General features: G+C 37.8%; 1 protein-coding gene across 39 annotated transcripts in view; it reads left to right on the forward strand.

Annotated features, from left to right (window-relative positions):
* The window catches only part of DLG2 (discs large MAGUK scaffold protein 2), a 2,077,851-nt gene that overhangs the window by 1,563,365 nt on the left and 488,964 nt on the right, over positions 1-25,522 (forward strand). For all 39 annotated transcript variants that reach the window (XM_067038359.1, XM_067038349.1, XM_067038350.1 and 36 more), the window contains one exon: positions 24,697-24,852. In XM_067038359.1, coding sequence (XP_066894460.1) covers positions 24,697-24,852 — 156 coding nt within the window. The remainder of the gene's footprint in view (positions 1-24,696; positions 24,853-25,522) is intronic.

Here is a 25,522-nt window from a genome sequence, read left to right on the forward strand (position 1 = left end):
TTAGAATTGGGATCTGGACAGCAGAGTGTTGAGGTGGGGGTGCCCTGGAGCCACCCTGCTCAGGGTCCTGCCTCGACCGCTTCCTGGCTGTGTGACCTTGGGCAAGTTATGTAACTGTGCTTTGCCTCCGTTTTCTCATGTTTAAAAGGAGCAGAATAATACTTCCCACCTCATAGGCTTATTGTGACAAGAAACTGAGTTAATACATGTAAAGTTCTTAGAAAAAAAGTAGGCACTTGATAGATGTTACCTCTTGTTAATACCATTTAAAACAAGGATTTAAGATGAACTACTCCACAAATAAAATCATTTTTTGGTGGATTGGAACTGTAGCCAACAATGGTATGCAGACGCTGAAACAAAATCTACATATGTTATTTTCAAGTAATTTATCTCCCAGAACACCTTAGAACATTGTATCACAGGAAGTCCTGTAGTCTTAATGCTTCATTAAGGATCTTTATTTGTATTAACACAATGAGTATCTATTACCCTCTTCATTGAAAATATAATATAGGATTCAGTGGAACCAAATATGATAAAAAACTAGTCTATCAGTCTGGTTTCTGTGGCCAAATACAATTATCCTCCGGATAATTTCTTGATTTTGCCGTATATCACTCATAGTAGCACTCAACAACCAACACCATGTAGCTTTTCCCTCAAAGAAATTCTGCAAAGTATGGCATCAGACTCCTCACAGCGTTTGTAAAGTGCATTATGGAACTTAACCAAGTCAAAGATTCATCAACAGTGTCTCTCAGTTATCTGTTTTGCTCTGTGCTGCATGCCTGATTTCTGCAGTGGGGAGCCTGGCACTATAATGTCTCTCTTGAAGCAAAGGATAGTAATGAGAACGGGTGACTGGGACAAAAGTGGTGAGACAGATGGAGGATAACCCACTTAGTGGAAGCCTCCAGGGGAGTTTTGTCTTTATTGATGGTGGCTCCACATAACCATTTAGGTTTACTTACATAAAATGTGAGGCATGATTGATAGAGCTATCCTGCTAGAAACAGAGTGGGTAGACTAATGGGGACGTATCTTAATCAAAGGAAGATATCCAAATATGTATTGGAAAACATGTTGAGCTGCTGTTTGTTGTCAGGGAAATTAATTTAATGATAGGAAAAATGAAACAGTAATGGGAATTTTAAGACAGCCTTTTATAGGTGTCTATCATTTTGTATGTACCTAATAAATTAACCAGACACAAACATATAACACTAGGCCTTATAATTTTATGGAAGACGGTTATTGCACATCTATGACTATTGTTATTATAGATGTAAAATTCAAATAGATAGTTGTTTAATCAATGCTGTATTATAGTTTTTTTTTTTTTTTTTTTTTTGCGTTACCCGGGCCTCTCACTGTTGTGGCCTCTCCCGTTGCGGAGCACAGGCTCCAGGCACGCAGGCTCAGCGGCCAAGGCTCACGGGCCCTGTATTACATTTTAATAGAATGAATTCATCCTTGGCCTCCAGGGCTGGTTGAGACCAAAAAAAAGGGTTGGGGCTTCCCTGGTGGCGCAGTGGTTGAGAGTCCGCCTGCCGATGCTGGGGACGCGGGTTCGTACCCCGATCCGGGAAGATCCCACATGCCGTGGAGCGGCTGGGCCCGTGAGCCATGGCCGCTGAGCCTGCGCGTCTGGAGCCTGTGCTCCGCAACGGGAGAGGCCACAACAGTGAGAGGCCCGCGTAACGCAAAAAAAAAAAAAAAAAGAGTTAATGATGGGCAATGGAAAATTTTGGAGGGACCACTTGTAGAAGCAATCGACTATTAATTGACTCCAGGCCCCTTAAATTGCAAGTTAACTACTATCACAACACAATGTGTAACTTATTTCTGGCCCTTATCTTGTGACATTGAAACAGGGTGTATATTATGATTCAAAACAAGTAGACAAAGCCTCTTCCTCTAGGAGTTTGTTTTCACATCCAGGTGTCAATAAAGTAATAGTAGACAGAAGACAGCTGGTTCTTAATTGTCCACATGTGGTGTGTGCCTTGAAAATTATCCAGGACAGCACTGCAATCCCTGAGCTACTACTTCCACCTCCTATGGCGTTTGCTGCTGCGGGGAAGGCTACCATGTTCATGGTAATGTTTGTCTTAAGAAAATGTAAGAAAATTGTGGCACACAATTATTGCATTTCAAAGACTTATATTCTTATATAATATAGACATAAATTTCGTAAGTTTTGGGTTGCATCATTCACTTTTTCTTCTAGGTAATTTCTTTAATCTAGATAATGAAGCAAGCTATATCTGAGTAAACACATCTTAAAAATACTGCCTTCATACATTTTCTCCAGACATCCTTTTCAATCTTTAATCTGTTTCTTGCCCCTTTTATTGCTTTATACCCCTCTTCAACTGTTTCTCTCCAAAAAGTGTTATTATTTTCCCTAATTGTAAAAGTAATATGTATTTAAGTTACAAAGTAACAAAAATATAAAGAAAAACTCACACCACAGAGGGATAATCATTATTATTATATGATACATTTCCACTAAGTTGTTTTTCTACATATAGTAGGTAGCAAAGTTGAGATCTGAATACAGTTCAGTCTGGCTGCAAAATCCATATACTTGACCTCTCTAGCAAAGGTCACACAGTTGATGTAGAACGGGATCAGGATTCAAACTGACTCCAACGTCTGGCTCTTTTTGCTGTACTGCATGGGTAGCAGTAGTAGTTTTAAGATTTTTAGAATCTTCTCTGTGCTTCAAATTAGTCTCTCTCTGGTTTTTCTTTTGTCCATAAAGGTAAAACTAAAGTTTTATGTCATTGCTTCCTCCCAGCAACACTTACAACCTGTTCAGGGGAGGCAATCTGTTTTGCTCAGAAAGAAGGGAGGCCTTCTGGATGGTGCACTACCAGGTGGGAGGTCGGTTAGTCCTTAATGCCTTTCATTCTGGCTGTAACACCAGACCCCATATGGTTGCTTTAATGAACATTTTAAGTCCTCCCTGAAAGAACTTAGCTGTCTCCGTGAGTATGTGTCTCTGGGTATAAACATCTAAATATCAACCCTCATCCTAGATCTCGTTTTAAATTAGATTGACCTTGAAGTAGAACCATGTGAGTCCTTTATTATGCAGACTGTGTCCTAAATGGAAACTCTGTCCGCTGAGCTGGTAGAGCTCGATATTTTGTTTTATGTTTTTTTCTCCCTAATCTTTTTCTAAAGTCTCATTTACCAGGTTCAGACAGGGGATGAAGGCAGAATGAAAGCTGAAATAAATGTGATAGCCAGAGATTTCAAAGCCAATTATGTGAGGCCTTGCTCTGAATGTAGAGCAGAACTGGTAAACCCTGATAGCTGTCCAGTACTGCCCAGATACTTTCCTATTTCTCATTTAGTTCCTATAACACCATACAAAATGAGCAGAGAGAAGTTACTATACTTATTTAACAGATTGAGAATCTGAGATGATAGAAATGCCATAATTTCCCCTGTAACAATAGAGAGTAAGTGGCAAATCCAAAACCCAGAGTCCAGAAGCAGGGTGGCATCTTGGTTAAGAGCTCAGATTTTGGATTCATAATAACTTTGGGTTCACCACTTACTAGCTGTTTGACCTTGAATGAGTTATGTAACTTCTCTGTTCTTATTTCCCCACCTATGCCTATACCATGGGTTATTATTAGGATTCAATGAAGTAATCTATGTAAAACGATTGGAACAGAGCTTGGCACAAAATAAGCTGCATTCAGGTTAACCATTATTACTATTATTATTATTATTAGTCTTGACTTCTAGTCCAGGGCACCATGGTGATTATAGGACTGGTTGCAGTTATTGATAGCAGTGCTGTTTGGAGATGGTGGAATGAAATTAGGAAGTGAATAAAAGGGAAATATGCTTCCAGCTAGCCTAATAATACTTAGACTTATACTATATTTACACTTGCCTTAAAAGGGCAGATTTTGAGACTTTATGTTGATTTAGTGATGTTTCCTTTATATTTCAATTTCTTTTAAAATATATACATATATATATAGATCCTAATTAAGAAGACTTTATTCAAAACCAAGCCTAACTATTAAAGTTAAATAAAAAGAAAAGTCTATGTTAAAGAAACTGATTTTTTTTTTTTCTGTCCATGCCACATGGCTTGCGGGATCTTAGTTCCCCGACCAGGGATTGAACCCGTTCCCCCTTCAGTGGAAGCACAGAGTCTTAACCAGTGGACCACCAGGGAAGTCCCTGATTTTTAATTTGGAAACTCTAAAATTAAAAATTCTAGAATGTTAAGTAAACACAAATATATACTTTTCCAAATACTCAGATTTACTATGCAGGCATCCTAAAACTTTAACTAAATGCAGTGATTGCTTTTGCATAGCTTCATGATTTGAGCACAGAAATCAAGTATGTGCAGAGCAACACCTATGATGAGACTTCCCACTTCCCAAGGGTAGTGTTAATTCCACGGCTTTACTGTACAACACCAGTCCCCAACTTTTTTGGCACCAGGGACCAGTTTCATGGAAGACCATTTGTCCACACACGTGGGGTGGGGGGATGGTTTCAGGATGATTCAAGCACATTACATTTATTGTGCGCTTTATTTCTATTATTATTACTTTGTAATATATAATGAAATAATTATACAACTCACCATAATGCAGAATCAGTGGGAGCCCTGAGCTTGTTTTCCTGAAACTAGATGGTCCCATCTGGGGGTGATGGGAGACAGTGACGCCCGAAGTGTGTTGCTTATGCCCAGTCTACTCCTTAAGATGCAGCTTCATTGTCACTTGCCACTCACTGATAGGGTTTTGATATGAGTCTGCAGGCAGTTGATTTATTATGGTCTCTGTGTAGTCAAACCTCTCTGCTAATGATGATCTGTATTTGCAGACACTCCCTAGCACTAGCATCACTGCCTCAGCTCCACCTCAGATCATCAGGCATTAGATTCTCATAAGGAGCACTCAACCTAGATCCCTCGCATGTGCAGTTCACAGTAGGGTTCACGCTCCAATGAGAATCTCATGCCACCGCTGATCTGACAGGAGGCGGAGCTCAGGCAGTAGTGCGAGCGTTGGGGGAGCGGCTGTAAATACAGGTGAAGCTTCGCTCTCTTACCGCCGCCCACCTCCTGCTGTGCGGCCCGGTTACTAACCGGGGGGTTGGGGACCCCTGCTGTATAACATTAAATTGGACCATAGATGGTTGGATGAAGTTTCACATACAGTATGTATGCAAATCCATGTAATGCTGAGTGTAGCTCTGATGAGGTTATGGTGAGTTTAAAATCATGAGGACTAAAGGGAGATAGGAGGAGTTACAAGTGAAGAGGAGCTTGTAGGGAGAAGGTGGTCTCCCCAGTTAAATCAAAGTAGGATCTTCCCAAGAATCACTGTGTTCTGTAGCTGAGAGACAAATATTTGGTTAAATTCTGCTTACAAAAATTAAATTTTATGTATCTCACTGGTGAAATAAAGAAGAGTAGTACTCCTTACCTTCCCTTGGAAAAAGAACTTAATACTTACACTCTACAGATACTAACATGTATCAGCCTAATATTACCAAGTCAAAAAATTTTAAAGCAATACCTGTATTGTATAGTACTGAAAGGGACGATGCAATTCAAAATGTGACTACTTTATAACTCTCTCAGAAAGAAAAGGTCTACTGTCTAAAACTGGTTCCAAACTCTCAAAACAAATCAGTCACCTGCGAAATCTTTGTAAACACAGAGTCCTGAGTCATACCCCAGATTTACCGAATCTGTGTGTCCAGGGATAGAACTGGGATATTAGTATTAAAAAAAAAAAAAAAAAAAAAAAAGAGGCCAGAAAGCAAAGCTAGCTGACTGTTTTTCTGACTTATAAGGACACAGCAAAAAGACAGCTCTCTGTAAACCAGGAAGAGGTCATTCGCTAAGAATATGACCATGCTGCACCCTGACCTCAAACTTCCAACCTGCAGAACTGTGAGAAAAAAAAAATGTCGGTTGAGGCATCCAGTCTACAGTAGTTTGTTCTAGCAACCCAAAATGACTCAGACATTCACACTGAAATATAGACAAGCATTCTATATGCAAATTGGAGGCAAAATATCCTTATAGGATCTATATTTTGAAATTCTGTCAGTAACTGGATTTTTTTAAATGCATGTAGCATTGCAAAAATTAAATGCTTAAATAATTTAAAAAATAAAAAGTAAAATAGAACAAAAGCCCTCACAGATGATTCTGATGCAGGCAAGTATGAGAACCACTGACTTAAATTCATTATGTCTTTGACTTCAGAGAAATCATATTACCAAAAATAAAAGCAAAATGGAGCGCATTAGAAGAAAACATGGTCAGGCGTTTCTCCCATAGGGTGAGTTTTTATAAAAACATTGGGTGACGCTAAATCACTGACAATACTAGTGATAATATGCCCAAGAAAGGGCATTGCCCCTGAGCAAGAGTTACCAATCACAAAATTTGTTCAGTGGTGCTTAGATTTTACAATTAAAATTTTAGAATTTTTATTTAAATACACCTATAGCAGGTATGCATTTTACTCTACAAACACATGTTTTTTAAATGGCACATGACTTTATTTTCTTTAAATCAAATTACATCTGATAGTAGGGCCCTATCTTGCCTACTTCTCCTCTTAAAGTTCTTCCTGGACATCAATCCCTTTAGGAGCTCAGACTTTGCAGAACAAAAACTTGGAAGAGCGTTTCTTTGGGAAAATTCTGCTTTCCCTCCTGTATCACAAGTCTCCAATGAGCCAAGGGAATATAGTCAAATATAAGTTCATTGCACTGACAGAATAGCTGCTTCAAACTTGGGGAAGAAAAAACATAGTAAGTTCCAAACACAAATTAATATTTCAATAAGTTATCCTACCCCTCTCCTTTATTATTTACATTGCTTTAGAAAAAACAAGTTATGTTAGTCAAATTCAGATATGCCACTACCCCCTTTTATTATGAAACAAATGTTATATGTCATAAATGTTAAATGTTATAAAGTAATCTTTGGTACTTCTAGGTCCCTTAAGTACATAGCTACCATCTTACAGCAGACCAGACAATGTCCTATGGCTAAATGCATATCTGAGTCAGGAGTAGCTGTTGATCATCTATCTCATGGACCTATCACAGATGCCAATGGCAAGAAATTAGAGGCTGTGGGGAGGTGAACTGAGATTTCTAATCCAATTTCCGTACCCCTATTAGGCTGCCACCTAAATACCTTGGGTCTCTTGTGTGTAACTACAAGCTTCTTATAGGAACCCATTGATCTAGATGCTTCAGTAAACGCAAGAGATTCAACAATACAGACAACTGCCACATACACTGTTGGCAATTCTTATTTTACTTTACATTTTCCCACTTAGTATCCTTCAGTGAAATATTGCATAGTGAACACTGGAGTCAGAGAGACCTGCCTTCAAATCACGTTTTGACCACTCCCTCATTGGTACCACCTTATCCTCTCTGAGCCTCAAAGTTTCCTTATCCAAAAACTATAGGTAATATCCACTGTGAAAGTCTGTTGCTATAAGGCTTAAAGGTAGTGATGTATGTAACCAAACAGTGACTGAGAAATAGGGATTCTCTGCTATTACACTAAAGTTATATTCAACCATTTTCCTTCCCTACCCCTATATCCCCAAAATTCACCTCCAAGTCTCAGGAAAGTCATGTAGATTTTACAGGATATTTCATATGAAGACAAAAGAGAAGATTATGGAATGACTTTTAAGCTCTATATTCTGTATTCCACCTTGCTGGCACTGAGGTGTCCTGAACTAAACTGAAAACCTATGAAGTCCACTGGCTCTTTGATGTTCTGACCATTACTTTTCACTGTCTCTTTATTATGACCCTCATGTAGTTTTGCTGCATGATATCCATCTTAGTTGTGATCAGAATGTATCATTCTAAATTTTCTCCCTCCTGCTGAATCTCTTCCAGATTGGTTAGATATGGTAGATGGAAGCCTCCGCTCTATTGATAATCTTAAAAAGAAAAAGAAAAAATCTCCTCCATCTGGTTTCACTGCTGTATCTTCATTTCAGTAGTTCATTTAAAAGCAGCTTTTGCTTCCATTGGATGTACTGGTCTAGTTGGCATTTCCCAAAAGAAGCAGTCTTGTCTAGATCCTCCTTATTGGCCAGGAGTCCTCTTTGCAGATGGACTTCAATGCCAATTATCTCATCCCTCTGGGTGTTTTGTGTTCTCACACAGCCTGCTGGAAATACCTTGGCCAACAGCATACAAGGAGAGATCTCTTATTTAAAATTCCTCAGAGCATGAACAAGAGGTCCATCGGTATGATTATCAAAAAAATGTGTTTGGCAGGGAGGGAGGGGAGGTTTGGGAAATGATGAGAATAATCTGGTGACTGTGGGGGGTACAAATAATATTGGTTGAGTTCTGCCAATGTCAAGCATTCTGATAAGTCATTTGGATACTTTTTTTCTGTTTATTTTCACAATAGTCCTGTCATGTACTATCACAATTGTGCAGAACTGAAAATCAGAAAGATGAGGTAACTTGACTAAATCTGCACAGCTGATAGGTAGGAGAGTTGGGACTCAAACTTGGTCTGTGTTTCACTAAAATGTGTTACCACCTAGAATATTAAATATTCATAAAATTCTTCAAATATACCTGATCCCAAGATTTGAGGGAGTTTATTTTGTCTGTTAAAATAGAAACTCTGCTATAAATGGGTTCATATGCTGTGCATTGCCATATTTTCAGACATATCTTCCACTTTTCCCCTTTGTGCCCCCATGCTCCAACCAGCTTAACCAGATAACTAGCTTTACCAGCCTCCCTGACTGCTCTTGCAACACTCAACCAAACATATGCTTCCCTTAGCCATCACCATCTTTATTTTCACATGTCCAAATACTATCCATTTTTCTCATCCCAGCTCCAATGATGCCTCCTCATAAGATTCTCCCTACTTCTTTCTGCAGGATATCATTTCCTCTTCATTTTAATTCCCAAGACAGTCTATCCTTCCCCCCCATCACATGTAGCTGGTTTTAGCCTTATTTGATTAAACACACACACACACACACGCACACGCATACGCATATCATCTCTCTAAGACAAAGTGATGCTTGAGAGAAGAAGCTGTGTTGGATCAGATTTTTATCTTCCACATCATCTAGATTCATACATAAAAATAGAACACAAATATAGTTATTCATTGAGCTCCAACCATATGGCAGTGATTATTTAAGGCTTTGTATATTGCATCTCATTTAATCTCCTAGCAATCCTATAAGGTAGGGCTTAAGGTAAAGCATTTTCTAGATAAGGCAGCCAAGATTCAATTTAAGTAATTTCCCCAGAGTCACACAGCTAAGTAAGTGGAAGAACAGAATTCAAACCCAGATTTTGTAGTCTGAAAGCTCATGTTCTTTCCACCATGTCCATAGCCTCCCTGTATGGTTTCTAAGTGTGTAAGTATATGTTAAATGAGTGAGTAGATGCATTAGTTAAAACACTACAGTTGCTGTAAATGTGTTTTAATTGTCATCATTTCTATAAAAGGATCCTAGTTAACACATAATTTCCCTGAAGTAAACTAAACCTTAACTGTAATCTTCTTTTTCTTAAGTGTTTTTATTTTATTTTATTTTTTCAAATGACCAGAAATTGAGTTTATTCAGGAGTAGTGGAGGAACTGCAATTAAGGAAACACATGCTGTGAACCAGCTCCAGTGAGTGCCTTGAGGATTAGGGATGGGCTGTATTTATGGACAAGGAGTGCAAAGAGGGGAGAGGTCCAGCCAGAATCCCAGCAGCAAGTTCATTGGCTTGAGGATGGGGACGGATTCTCGGTGTAATAGTCTTAATATTGAATATATTTGTATAACTCAAGACATATGAGATTCTGACTAATTTAAATAACAAATATTGTGATATCCATTAAGCCATGCTGTTAATCATAACCAGTTTTCATAATGCTACATTACCACTCTTATAATAACTTGTTAGTACCTATACATCATACAGAAATAAAAGTTACTCATTATTAAATAAAAATTAGCCCTATAATGGGAAAATGTATATTTTCCATTTCTGTTGTTTGAGAATATGTAGATCTTTGGGACTGAATTGAACAAGACCCAATACAAATCTCTAATAGTCCTCTGGAATAAAAGAAATTTTAAAAAATAATTTTAAAATATAGGAAAATAAATTAAGAAAATCAACACTGCCTATAATTCCACCACTCAGAGAAAGCACTGTTAATGTTTCAGTGACTTTTCGAAACTTACATATAGGCATAGATATAGACCTGTCACAGAATTGGCCTCATACTACATATGCAGATTTATGGCTTTTTATCTCTCAGCTTATATGATAAACAATTTTTAATATCATTTAAAAGTCATTTAGAAAACATGCAATATTGAGAGAAAATAAAAATTTTATATAGATGTATTTCCCAGACATGATATTCAGTAAATTCCCTGACATATGCTTCCAGACTCTTTTTTTCTCGGTATCTATTATATAAAATTGAGATCATACTTTATGTTTTTTATTATTTACAAAAATTGGATTAAACGGTATATATACTATTTTAACCTGCATTCTTCATTTAATAATATGTTGTGAATATCTTTTCACGTCACCAAATCTGCTTCCATGGCAATGTTTTTTAATACTTACATGTCCGTTCATTACTGATGACCATACATGTTTTTTCCAGTGTTTTGCTTTTACAGACTTTGTAACCATGACATTCTGTGTATACCTATTGTACTCAATTTTGTAGGACACATTCCTGGAAGTGGGATTTCTAGGTCATAAGTTCAGCAGTTTATACCATCACCATTGATGTATAAAGAAGGTCTTTGCAGCTATTAGAGAAAAGGTAGATAGTGCTATGTGTACTGACTTGGAAGGATGTCTAATATACAACTTAAAATTTTTAAATAAAAACAACTGCATAATAATATATATAATATGATCTAGATCAAATTTTTATTTAAATATTATCTGTCTCCAGCTTATGTGTAGATTTGAGCATAGATATGAATTCAGGCATAGGTATAGAGTTATAGCATTGAACACTGGGAAGACAAAAATAAATTAAGAACATTTGCTGACTTAAAAGAATGCAGCAAACCAAAAAGGGAGTCAGAGTAAACGATTAAATTATACCACAGTGTGAATGTATATGCTGGAAGGCAGAATACTGGCGACACAGTGGAGAGCTTGCAAGGCAAAGGGCCATCTGGCTGCCAGATAAAATAATGATGCCCATTTAAATTTGAATTTAAACACTGGATTTCAACTATGATAAACAATGAGCAGTTTTCAGTATAAATATGTCCTATGCAATATTAGCATATTTATATTAAAAATGATTCATTGTTTACCTGAGATTCAAATTTAACTGAGCATCCTGTATTTTTATTTGTTAAATCTGGCAATCTTAAGCATGGCCAGAAACATGGTTTTGTCATCATAAGAGGAAATCAACCCTTAAGAATGAATTCACATCCACAAAAGTGACTAAAGATGGATGTATAAACTGGGTACCCGACGGCCAGATTTCTTGTTTAAATGTCTGTGGCAATCATGACATTTACTAAGTGCCAGTCAGGCACTGTGCTGAGTGCTATTCAAGCAGCATTTCGTCTAATACTCATCAGGCCCTAAGAGGTAGGCACTATTCCTGATCACAAGAGAGGAAACTGAGGCACAGAGGTAAACAAATTGCCCAAGATCACATGGTTTCTAAGTAATGAGGCTGGAGCTTGAATCTAGACAGTCAGACTCACAGCTTGCTCTCTTTGTTCTATTCTCTACTGCCTTTAAAATAGGAGCTATAATTGCCAGGATGACCGAGAAATATAATTAGACACTTGAGGGAAAGTATATGCTAGACAAAGAATTTTTTAAAATAAAACATAATGGTTACATACCCAGGCTTTACAGCCAGGCGACCTGGATTCAAAGCCCATCCCTACCACTAACAGGTCAGCTCTGTGAGGAGAGGCAAGGTACTGCTAAGTCTTGCAGATAATAGTATAATATATGCCTTAGAATTAATGGGTAAATTTCATAGTATATGATATATAAAGCATATGTAGCACAATGCCTGCCTCGTGGTAAGTTCCCAAGGTATTTGTAAGTAGATGTTGATGATGTTGTTGTTGTTATTATTATTTAAAATACTCAGTACAAAACCAAGTAGCAATCATAAAGAATACACTATATAGGAGTTTAGAAGAGAGAAAAATCTGCAATCAGCCTCCGTAAACTTCAGAGGCTTTATGGAGAAAGTAGGATTGAGACCCTGCTAGAAACCAGGAACAAGTTATATATACATTCACGGGAACTTACTAAAATATATGGTTAGAAGAAAGGACCAATCAATGTAAATTTTAGTTGGATGTGAACCATCAACTCAGGATAACTTATGACCTCAGGCTATCTCTTCATCCGATTTTAGAAGTGCAATCCTCTGGAAAGAGAGCAAGGCAGTGCGACAGCAATCTTTTGTTCTTATGGATGTCTTATCCTTTCTTCCTGGCTACCAGACAATCTTCATAACCTGCCGGCAATAACAGACCCGAAAGAGTAAATGACAACAGCTGCATGAAATAGAGGAAAATGGACCATTTCCTAAAGGACGGAAAAGAAACCCATTTAAGGGATTTGGTTAAAGCCAGTTCATCATTCCTGTTGATAAGTAGAGCATATATTTGAACATTATCTTTCCTACAAGGAAGCTGCTCTTATACTCCACCTGAGCTTTCATTCAGTTCAAGGCATAAGGGGTTTTCTCCCCTAGAGTCAGTATTAATAATGTAAACTCAACATACAGAAGTATATGGTTGATTAACATATTGCATTCTATTTTAGAAGATATGATTTAGCTAAACATATTCAAAAATTCATATGTAGGTGTGAATTTTAAAACTCAAGACTTAATCTGATTTAGAAACCTTTAGTTGCAGTGTTACAGATAGAAATCATCTTGGAGCCTCTGAGGAAAGAAAATTATTGTTGTAGAGGTAGAGTTTTTGTTTTGTAATATTATGTTTTAATACCATGATAAACAGAGAGAAACCCTAGTGAGATATTAAGCTTTGGACCTTATTGGAGGCGGGGGGTATTGTGACGTTCCCCATATTTTTCTATTGTTCAAACTCTTTTGTTGTTTCCAAATTTTTCTCCCAAAGGAATGGTTTTGCTTTCTTTATACCATCTTTGAACAGACCTGGCTGAGAATATGAAGATGTGGGTAGTTACTCCACAGGCCAAACCTTAGGATACCAGTGGGATGCCCAGCTTACCTCAAACTGTTGTGCCCCGCCTACAGCTCTGCCAAAAGGGCAAACCCAAAAGGATCAGATGGCTCATCCCCCCCAGCCAGACCTGAATGGACTGAGTGTGTACTTGACCCAAAGGAGGCCAATTTAGAAGCTAGCCAGTGATCAATAATATGCTTTACTCAAAAAAGTGAACTAGGTCTATCAAATCCTCTCTTAAGAATTTTTCATTGAAAAGCAGGCCAACTGAGCAACTATAAGTGAAAGGAGAAGCTAATAGTTAATGATGTAAAGGAGGCCAGAGAGTCCATCATGAGTCATGTGCAAATTGACGTTATTAGGAAGCATAAGCTAAGAGCAAGCAGAAACTGTAAGGTAGAGAGTATCTCATTTCTTACCTATCAGTTAAAAGAAGTGGTGAGTAGAGAGAGAAGAAAGAAATAGCACAGAGAGGAAAGGTGTCATCTTGAAGGGAAAGCTCTGGAATAAAGATCCAGCTCATCAGATCTCACCCTTCCTCATCTCCGCCAGTTCAGCTTTTTCTGAGTTCCCATGTGCATATGTCCTACTACTTGACGTAGCTCAAATAAGTCACTGTTCCTTGCAATCAAATTTCCTTGCCAAAAAAAAAGTTTGCTCAATGACAGAGGGAACATTTTATCTTATTCACTCATCTATATATATCTAGTACCTCTCTCTGGGCCTGGTACAGAGTAGGCCTTTGGTAAATATTTATGAAATGAATGAATGAAAATGCAAATGAACAGTCAAAATGATTAAACTCATTTAATTGCATTCAGTGCCCACTAATCTCCATGGCTTCCCATCGCCTTTGAATATTATAGTTGTATACAAGACCTGCCCATCTTCTCAAGTCTGTCTCCTACTCAAGCCTTTAACAAATTCCCTAAATGGGGCTTGTTTTCAGATTCCCCTTTAACTTTGCACATGTTGTGTATTACCACTTCCTAGAAAGCCCTCTTTCATCCCACCCCGGCCCTGCACCTGAATCCTACTTTCCCCTGTGGTTTCTTTCACATCTTAGTTCAAATCTCTTTCCCAAGTGGTAAGATGTTCTCACTTCCCACTCCCTGACAACCCCATATATAATTTTGTACTCCCATAAAATATTTTCCTGTATCATTAAAATTTTTCATGAATATTAACTTTAATAACTAAACATGGGGTTATATCTTATGTTCTATACCTTTATCTCTTTGTTGGACATTTTGATTGTTTCCTTTTGTTCTGTTTTGCTCTTATAACAAACTACAAAGACTTTCTGTGGAAGCCTTTATTCACTTTTTTTTTTTTCTCTTCTTAAGATTCTACAGGAGGTAGAATTGCTGAAACAAAGGGCAGGATTACTTCTAAAACTCCTGAAATATATTGCCAAATTGCTTTCTTGAGATGTTTTAAGGGGGTTTTACACTTCATAGCACTAGCAGTATGAGTGTCTATCTTACCATACCACAACTAAATTATGATTTATCGATTTGAAAATCCTTTATTATTTTTAAACAGGCAAAGGGGGAGTATCATTTAATTTGTATTATTTTTATTTCTGCTGAGGTTAAACATTTATATTTGTGTGTCTATTTGTCATCTTTATTTCCTCTTTTGTGATTGGACACTAGCAGCCTCTATTTTCTATTGAAAGTTTGTGTTTTTTCTTATTGAGTTGTAGGAACATCTTTAAAATATTGATAAATATATTTGAGTAGATGTTTCCCCAGCTTGTTTCTTGTTTATAAGGTTTTTTTACTTCAGTTGTTTTACATTTTATGTAGTCAAGTCTTTCATCTTTTATGTGATTTCTTCTATTTATCATATGCTTAGTATTTTCTTTTCCATCAAGATGCTATGTAACTGTTAACCTGATTTTCTTTTTCTGTAGATTTATATTTTATCCCATGAGGTCAGTTAAAAAAAATTTTTTTTAATCTTTAAAATTAGGTTTACAAAAAATAAAAGAGTTTAAACACTACAACAGGACATATTAAACGTTCCTCCAACAATTCAAATCCATGTCTCAAAGGCCTTGGTCTGGCCATACTGATCTGGTGTCTTAGATTATATTTGTTTCAACATCTTTCAGAATGCCACAAAAATACTATTGTAGCTGGACACATTCACCCAGTACCACAGTACTGTGATTCCTATGCTCTTTGGAAATATGCCTGTTAATAGTCACCATTGTCAAGGTCATCAACTTTCAACATCTTATTCTAATAAAACATTCATGAACCATTTATAACCCACTGTCATAAAAGGGGCCAATTTTGCTGAAACCAAACATTCTTTTGAGGAAATAAAACACTTAATAATGCAAAACTTTTAAAATGACTTTAAATGGTCTGCCATTTCTCTCCTCAATAAGCAAACATAGTAAAATATAACTGAGAGTGATGTTTATAGAGAGAAAATGGGGAATCCATCCTAATTTCTGTTTTTAAAAAGTAAATATTTATAGATTATGGTACATAGACTATTATTAATAACAAATTACTTATGGCCCAACAGTTTGCTATGACACCACAGCTGTGAGCCACACAGGAAAGCAAATCATTATGAAGGTGCAGGCATAAATTTGGGGTTAGATTTGGGGATGCTATCTTGTTAAAGGCAAAGAAAATAATTGAGGAGTTCAGAGAAAGTGAGCGTCACCCTCACGTGGCTCTGATACAGGATCAATTGCCTTTACAATCAGGAGCAAAAGGGAGCCTTTAGAAGGCACTATTAGCCAGTGCCTATTGTGATACTGAAAACCACTGATTGTTACTTTCTTACACATTATAATAAAGTGAGAGCAACATTCTCAGAGGCTTTGCTTCTCTGCAGTGTGAGTGCCTGACGGTAATAGTCGAGATAATATGGCTGCTGTTTGATGAGGTCACAGTGAGTGCCATGCACTGAGCTCAGTGCTTTACATGCATTCTTCCTCTATTTCTCACAGCTACCCTCAGGCTGATATTGCTGTGTCCACTTTACAAATGAGGATGCTGAGGCTGAGAGAAGTGAAGAAACAGCAGTTCACACAGTGTAGAATTTGGAGAACCAGAATCCAAACCTAGCTCTGTTTCTTTGCACTCACCACACTGCTTCATAATAATTTACTTCTGTGTAGAATTTTACAATTCACAACTTTGCTGGTCTACAAAGAAGGTTTTTTAGTATCATTAAAATGAGGAAGCTAAATTTTGGAAAAGTTACATGAGTGTGGTACAAATAGGCATCTACTCCAAGGGCCCCAGTGGTAGAAGTCTTTGGGGGCCCAATCTGATGATGCTAGAATTAAGGGGATGAATGGGCTCTTACAAATCATTTAGACCAATCTGTTCTCCAGATCTCTCTATATCAGACTTTAAGTTCCTGATAGTACCTTCGCCAAATGGCTAACACTTTTCTGCTTAAAGTGTAAGAGAAATCAGCCTCTTCCTTAATCCTTATCATTATAATGTCAAATTCACGTGTTGAGCCACATAGTTACTCCTTGATCCGATATTCTCTTTTATCCCCTAATTACTTTTAGGCTTCCCAAAATTCTGTGCTTAAGACCTATTAGCCCAGGCCTGAAATTCAATCCTCTTATGCTTCCTTCTCCAAATCCTTTGCTCAAAAAGCAATGTATTATTTATAAAGAAGAGTATGAGGCACGCTTTTAAGGTTTAAAAATCTTTTTCTCCAAATTACATCAGGCAATATTCTAGATGCTTAGGCATCCAAGCCCTCGGCCAACCAACTGCCATCATTAATGCAGTTTGGGTCTGTGTCCTGCTAATGTAGTGCATGGGGTTGGATGCTCCCTGCCCATTTAGGGCAGCCAAGGAAGGTCACAGCAGGATGAGGGTTGGAGAAACTGAATGGTATACAGATTTATCCATCTCAGTATATATGACAGAGAGATTTATGGTCAAAGGCATACAAATACATAACCCAAATCCTTCCTACTGCAATTTTAGGCTCTTCCTTTTAGTTCTAGCTCAGGAAGAGAGAATTAATAGTGCTGATCATGTTCCTTTTTATTACAGCTCTATTCCTTTTCTATGACAGTGCTTCATTCATACCTTCTTATGCTCATGGAAGCTATGGGGAAACAAAGATAAATGAGATTTTGTCCTGATCCTCTATGAGCTAATAGTCTAGAGAAGGAAAGAGCCCAGTGCACCAAATATGACAGTATAATGAGGTGAGAACCCTGCCTGAGATGGCCTGAGGACTTTGAGAGCAGTACCTTTAATGGAGACATGGAAAACTCAGTAAAGTGAGTCACTCTTCCTGTACCTCTAAGAGAAGCGAGTCATATTGCTTTGACCGCCTATCTTCAGGTGCCACACAGATGAGTATTTACAATCACCATCACTGTCATCATCATCACTGTATTTAACTCGTCTCTGGTACAGGGCTGGGAGTTAGGGTGTGGCAAGTAAAACACACAAGGTCAAGTGCAAAATTTAAGGGGGTACCAGAAAACTCAGTAATTTAGATAATAATATTTTAATACAGTATTTTAGAAAATAAAAGTAATGCAAAGTGAACAAAATTTTAAAGACAGGATCAGTACGGTATTGGTCTCAGGTTCAAGCATTTGTCTTTTATTTTTGAGTGGCATAGTCTCACTGAGGTGATCTGAAAAGGACAATGAAAACAAAGTACCTGTTTTATTTTCACTCTTTTGATTGCAAACAAAAGATCTGACCTAAGCTCCAGTAAGGAAATACGGTAGGATGTGATAATTGATTTTCATTATACAACTAATGTCCTATGGGAACCAGCAGAAAAGTTCAGTAGCCTGAGCCTTAATAGCCCCCTTAGAAAATGAACCCAGACCGTTATTTTGGATTCAAGAAACTGCTAGATACTTTTCACAACAAAATTTGGTGCTCTATAATTAATGGACACAGCTACAGCTACCCTCCACCTGTCTGCATCTTTCCCTTCTGCTACCAGTTTACAATTATTTTCTGCTCCTTTATTCACTCTCCGTAGGAGTATCTAATTGGCGTTGACTGTTTTGAGCACTACCGTAGAAGCCATGGTTGCAGAGTCAGAGGTCCAGTCCCGGTCCAAGCAGCTTCAGCTAGGGAGGGGCCTGAGTTGGGTTGGAGTCAGGTGGAGCAAATGGGAAGGAGCAGTTGCAGGAAAGGTAATTTTCCTTAGAATAGGGTTAGGTGAAGCCCCTGCCTCTAACACTCCAGCATTGTGGACTAGCAATGGAAACTGCCCCCAGAAAGCAGAACAAATAGCAAGTGCTAATGGTGTTCCGAGAAAAGAAAGATCACCCAGGGCCGGGGTGTGCTAATGATATGCTATAAGAACCTGCAATTATAAACCCATAGATATGCAAATAAATGCTGATGGCTCAGCTCTGGAGACTAAAAGCCATTTATCTATGGCCCCTGATAAGTGGACAGCAAGATAAATGTTTTGTTTATAAATCACTTCGAGATTACACTAATATCTCTAACTACCTTTCCGCCCTTCTGGGGGCATCCACAAAATGAAGAGAGCCAGTAGGTACCTTGGATTGGATTTCCATATTCATTACCTTCTGACCTAGGCTACTCTGGAGGTTTGCAATGGGATAAACAGGCCCTTTCAATTGTGTCTGGCTGATTCTCACTGCCGAGAGTCATTTCCCTGTGACACTTCTTTACTGCATACATTGGAAGTGATGGTGACATCTGTTCTGGCCACCCAGATCCTCTGACACTCAAAAATTGGTGTTTCTTGTCTGTCTGGCAGAGAGGTCACAGAGAATATAACTGCAGGGAAATACTAAGAATGCTGTCTGCTGGCATTAGGCTTTATGTAACTCAAGGCTGAGAAGCCTTTGAGGGGCCCCGAGCTAGTGGGGTGACTCTCACAGGAAGTGAGAGCAGGTATTGCTGTGGCCAGACTTGCACATACATGAAGCCCATCCCTCTGAGAGTTGATAAACTGTGCACACCAAGTATTTAAAGATGTCAGTTCCTAGTACTGAAATAAAGAAGTAATTTGAGATCATTAAAAAAAATTTTTTTAAAGAAAAAAACCTGTCTGTTCCTGACAATTTTGGAGTTTCTGTCCTTCTGTCATCTAACCTATAGTTAATGATGGTCTAAAAATGTTAAACCTAGTTAGGCGATTCAGAATAACTTAGGGCTTCTTGAAAATGACATGTCTTTTTTTTTTTAACATCTTTATTTGAGTATAACTGTTTTACAATAATGTGTTAGTTTCTCCTTTACAACAAAGTGAATCAGTTATACACATACATATGTTCCCATATCTCTTCCCTCTTGCTGACATAAGTTTTTTTTCATTTCTCTCAGTGGAGAATGTTTATTAAAAAATCTATATCTTGGGCTTCCCTGGTGGCACAGTGGTTGAGAGTCCGCCTGCCGATGCAGGGGACACCGGTTCGGTTCGTGCTCCGGTCTGGGAAGATCCCACATGCTGCGGAGCGGCTGGGCCCGTGAGCCATGGCCGCTGAGCCTGCGCGTCCGCAGCCTGTGCTCCGCAATGGGAGAGGCCCGCGTACCGCAAAAAAAAAAAAAAAAAAAAAAATCTATATCTATACCTATAGATATACATCTCCATCCATTCATTCAAAGAGACATTTCTAAAGTACCTACTATGTGCCATTTCCTATGTTCAAACAGTAGTAGTAGTTACTGGATATTTTACTGTGGCTGGTACAGTACGTAACACATAACAGAATTCTAGGACTGTAATAAAGCTAGCAGACAGAAACCTTCAAATGTGAACCCCATTTTTATGTCACGTAAAAGGAGATTCTCGCTGATATTTTTAATTTAGTTGTTTAGTTGCATGAGGACTTTGTCAGTGTTTCAAGAAGTCTTTGTCAAGCCTGTCAAGTGTTTTGTTATGTTTTGGTGTTTTTTCATCTACCCATCTTCTGAGATATCAAGTGTTCTACCAGTCAAGAAAAGAAACTGGATTTGATATGTCTACTCTTTAGCCACTGACTGTACAAAATAACATGAAAAAAAAAAAACAGAAAAGGAATCAAAGCTGAGTGATAGGTAAAAATAAGCCTGCAATATGAGTAGCTGTATCTCTTTTGATTGACTTTGATAAAACTTTGAATCAAGAGTAATTAAGCTTAGGCAAGGAATCAATCCACTGTGAAACAATCTGGAAGAGACTTTCTAAAATCCAAGATATTTAAGCCTGCCCCAAACACCAAATCTTCTAAATATGAGTTGTGAAATAATATTATGGTCATAAAATGGTTCCAAAAAATATAGGTAAAAGCCTCACGAGTTCAGCACTGAATAGTGTGCTGGGCCTCATTTTCTTTTTGTCTTGAATTTATTGTAGAGTTCAAAGACTAAAATGTTTTCCCTAATTTAGATGAGTACAATACAGGTAGGATTTTTTTTTTCTTAAGGTATGTATGTATTAGCCAGCTTTGATTCTGATAATTTGTCTCAAGATATATAGTGCTACTAAGGTAAAAAGACTTGAAGAAAATTGGTAACATCATTTTCTTGGTCTGTGGAGAGAACATCAGACTGGGAAAATTGAATAAGCTCTTTAGACAGAAAGTACAATGTTACTGAAATGACATCACCATGACAATGTTTTATGGCCTCAAGGAAGTCATTGATTCCTTTATTCTTAGGCCCTGTGCTGGCAGTTTAGATCAGCTACCATTTTTATTTTTTTAACATCTTTATTGGAGTATAATTGCTTTACAATGATGTGTTAGTTTCTGCTTTATAACAAAGCGTATCAGCTATACATATACATATATCCCCATATCTCCTCCCTTTTGCGTCTCCCTCCCACCCTCCCTATCCCACCCCTCTAGGTGGTCACAAAGCACCGAGCTGATCTCCCTGTACTATGCGGCTGCTTCCCACTAGCTGTCTGTTTTACATTTGGTAGTGTATATAAGTCCATGCCACTCTCTCACTTCATCGCAGCTTACCCTTCCCCCTCCCCGTGTCCTCAAGTCCATTCTCTACATCTGCGTCTTTATTCCTGTCCCACCCCTACGTTCTACAGAACCTTTTTTTTTTTTTTTTTTTTTTAGATTCCATATATATGTGTTAGCATACGGTATTTGTTTTTCTCTTTCTGACTTACTTCACTCTGTATGACAGACTCTAGGTCCATCCACCTCACTACAAATAACTCAATTTCATTTCTTTTTATGGCCGAGTAATATTCCACTGTAGATATGTGCCACATGTTCTTTATCCATTCATCTGCTGATGGACACTTCAGCTACCATTTTATATATGTATTTTTTTTAATAAAGATGCAGTGGGTTCTCTAAACAGCCAGGGGTTCTAAATTATATAGTCAGAAAATAACATTCTTTAAATTTTTCTCTGTACATAGAAAGTGTTATTTGGACTTCTGATAGAGTAAATGTATTAGCACCTTACGGTAGGCCCTATCTGTAGTTGTTTCTTTGTATTAGATGATCAGTCTTACATTTTATAGGAGTATATCTGTTAATATTAAGTCCTATTTATATGACAAAAAAATTACACTCGCTTAAACAAGATAGTTTATTTTTATACAAAGAAGATATCCAGAGTAGGTAGTCCAGAAGTGGTATAGTATCACTCCACGTCATCAGTGACACAAGCTCTACCATTATGCTCTACAGTCTGTATTGTTTGCCTTCATTCTCAAGGTTGCTTCATGGTCCAGTTTGACTGTTGAAGCTCCAACCATCATATCTGGGTTCCAGGTCAGCAGAGGGAAGATGTGGTAGAGAGTAAAATTGCAGGGGTCTCAGCTAAATTAGCTTCCCTTTAAGCAGCCATCTCAGGGGTCCCACAACCACATCCATCTACAAGGCTGAGAAATAAAGTCTTTATTACAGGCCAAGTGCCCAATGAAAAAGTTAGTATCTATTAATAAGAAAAAAGGAAAAGACATAAGAAATAGGAAAAATTAATGTTTGGGAAGCAATCCAGCCATCTCTGCCACACTGGCTCTATTTCAGCAGCATGGAAAAATTGGAGAATAATAGCAGGTCCTCTTGTGATAACCTACCCAGAATAATTCCCATAGAGCTCATGCATGCCTCTTCATTTCTTTTTTAATTCATATTTATGCAGCCTATTAATACAAAGCTTTTTCCAAGCTGAATTTATGTGTAGACAACACATTTTAGGTACAAATAAGACTGTGATCTCCCAAGGCAACTTTAACCAGAATCATGAGTCTTTCTGTCTCTAAAACTATGGGAAATGTACATTAATCTTCATAAAGCTGATTATATCAACAAAGCAAAACCAGAACCCCTCCCCCCAAATCAAACAATAGTCAAGCTGATTATTTTAAAAGATGTATTTCAGTGGCTAACTAAAAGTATCTTTCCTTTTACATTACTTCCCATGGTGTGAATTACTTATAAAAACTGATTAAAAAAAAAACTTCTTAAGAATGATTTTGCAGCTGCCTTTTTTAAGGGCTGGTGTTTACCATTATAAATTATGTGTATGTATAATTGAGAAACAGAAATTTACAAGCTTACTAGATTTTTTTTTTTAATGGAGCACTTGTGCTTCCCTAAGAATAGATTCCCTAATGTAAGAAAAAAGTCTGGCTCTTTTATTTAAAAAACCTTTAATTCTTCTTGTAAATGTTACAGGGTTAGCCACTGGGATAGAACAAGCCAACTCCATTGTAAAGTACTTCATTTTACCACTGAGATAGTTATTCTGGAGGACAAAATAGGCCTCCGGATTCCTCCTACCTACTCCTCAGCCCTTCTACGGTGTTATACAAAATAAACAGATCAAGGAATCTCTTTCCATGTGGTGGAAAGCTTTGTGTTAGAGAGGAATCCAAGTCTCTAGACAGTATGTCTAAGCCATGATTGGCCACAGTAATATTATAAATTAGGTAGTTTGTTTTTAATGCTTTGTTTATCCTCTTTTCTTCCCTGTTCTCCATCCTCAGTCAGTTCAGGAAGCATTGACTGAGCACCTATTATACATTAGGGGCCATGTTGGGGGCTAAGGCTACAGAAACACAGACTGTACCCTCACTGGGTTCACCACCTATGCTTCCTGTGCCTTTGCTCAGGCACGTGGCCACCACTTCCTGCCTCTGGTGTCTTGTGGACCCTAGGGGTGCTAGCTGCCTCCCCTGGGTATGACCTTGTGGGTATCGCCCGGTTTCCTGACATGCTCCTTACCTTCCCGGTTAAGCCTGCCCTTCCTGGGTCCATGGCCCAGACTGACAGTAGTATTTCCATTTAAGTTCCGATCTTTCCATTCTCACCTTAATGGAAAGGTATTGGTAGTAATTTCAGACCATGTGTTTAAAAAGTGGGGAATAGAGTTGTGAAAAAAAATTTTTAATAACCAAGGACTTTGTTTTTACATGGATCTTTGACCAAAAATTGTAGAAAATTTTACCCAGTCATACTATGCATGTTTGTAAATAGCAGCTATAAAAATGTTGCCATTTTAGATAATGTTACAGTATCCCTAGATGAATTCACTTAATAGAAATTTTACTAAAATGATTATCTTCTTTGTAGAAAACTTTCTGAAGTCAATTATTGGGGGACAAACTATGAATAAATATATGGAGGAACCACTCAGGTCATATAACCTATTAGATTCCTGGGAAAGGCCAACCCCTGCAAGGCACCCAAAAAAAGCAATATAAATGTGGGAAGTTGTATTCATTTATTCATTCATACATGCAGTCAACAAATAGTTAATATAATATGTACTGTGTGTCAGACTCTATTTTAAGTGGTTAACAAAATAAACGTAGTCTCTCTCCTCATAGAATTTATCGTGTAGTGAGTGACAATAAAAATTTAAAATAAACAAAACAATTATTTCACGCCGAGGAAAAATATTTTGAAGTATGAATAGGTGCTGTGAAAAATAACAGGGTGTCCTGGCCAAAGTGGTCGGGGAAGGTCTCTGAAGTTCACATTTAAGATGAGATTCAACAAGCGGGGGAAAGTGGGGAGGGTGTGTGTGATGAATTGGGAGATTGGGAATGACATGTATACAACAATATGTATAAAATGGATAACTAATAAGAACCTGCTGTATAAAAAATAAATAAAATTAAGAAAAGAAAAAAAAAAAAGATGAGATTCAAGTTTAAGAGGAGCCGTGCCAGAGAATCCCAAAGTGTGGCATTTCAGACTGGCTTATCCAAAAAGATATAGCATTTAAAGGATGATTATGACTCTACTGAGGTATCTGACACATGGATTTTAGTCATGCCACATGTCAGCCAAAGTTCTAATTCCTAAGCCGAGAACCTGATTCCTAAAGAGACTCTTAACTCAGGCCTGATGAAGCCCATGGCATTGCTTGGTTGTTCACTTTTGAGTATGGTGAAATGCTGCTAGTTGCACAGTTGTTTAGTGTGTGTGCTAACCATGCATCTCTTTTTCTGCCTCTTGTATCACCAGGCCTCCGGAACCTGTTTACAGCACTGTGAACAAACTGTGCGATAAGCCTGCTTCTCCCAGGCACTATTCCCCTGTTGAGTGTGACAAAAGCTTCCTTCTCTCAGCTCCCTACCCCCACTACCACCTAGGCCTGCTCCCTGACTCTGAGATGACCAGGTAATGCATGCACTTCCTCACTTCATCTTCTCGAATTTTGCATGTGCTTCCACAAGGATGAATGGGTAGAATCCACCTCTGCTCACTTCTCTTGCACTCTACATCTTCCTCGGGGTGGAAAGATGTTCTGCTTCCTTTGGGGCAATGGGAGAAATTAAGAACATTGACTTTTTTTTTCTAGTGTGATCACAGAGCACTTACACATGATCACATGATGCTCTAAATGTTCTTGATTCCCATGCATTTTTAATAAGGTGTTATATTTTTCCAGAAGAATTAATTCTGAAATTTAATTAGCACTATTTTCCTCATACAGAAGCATGAAAGAGAACATTTATTGAATACATTTTTGATTAATACATTTTGAATAATAATACCGTGCTCCATGCATAACAGCCTAAGAAGTAGATACTATTACTGCTGTTTAATATTTTAACTAAATTATTAAATTAATACCACCATTTAACTGACTCCTTGAGGTATTAAACAACTCATCCAAAACTACAGAACTACTTGGTTCTAGCTAACCACAAAGAATATAATCTTCATCTTTACAGTATGTTAACATCTGTTATCTTATTTAGTTACTCCCATTTTATATAAGACAACTGAAGTTCAGAGAAGTTATGGCAGTTCCCTCAGTATGATATTGCCAATAACTGTGGAGTCC

The sequence above is a fragment of the Kogia breviceps genome, chromosome 7 (genome assembly GCF_026419965.1).
Source record: "Kogia breviceps isolate mKogBre1 chromosome 7, mKogBre1 haplotype 1, whole genome shotgun sequence".
Lineage (NCBI taxonomy): Eukaryota > Metazoa > Chordata > Mammalia > Artiodactyla > Physeteridae > Kogia > Kogia breviceps.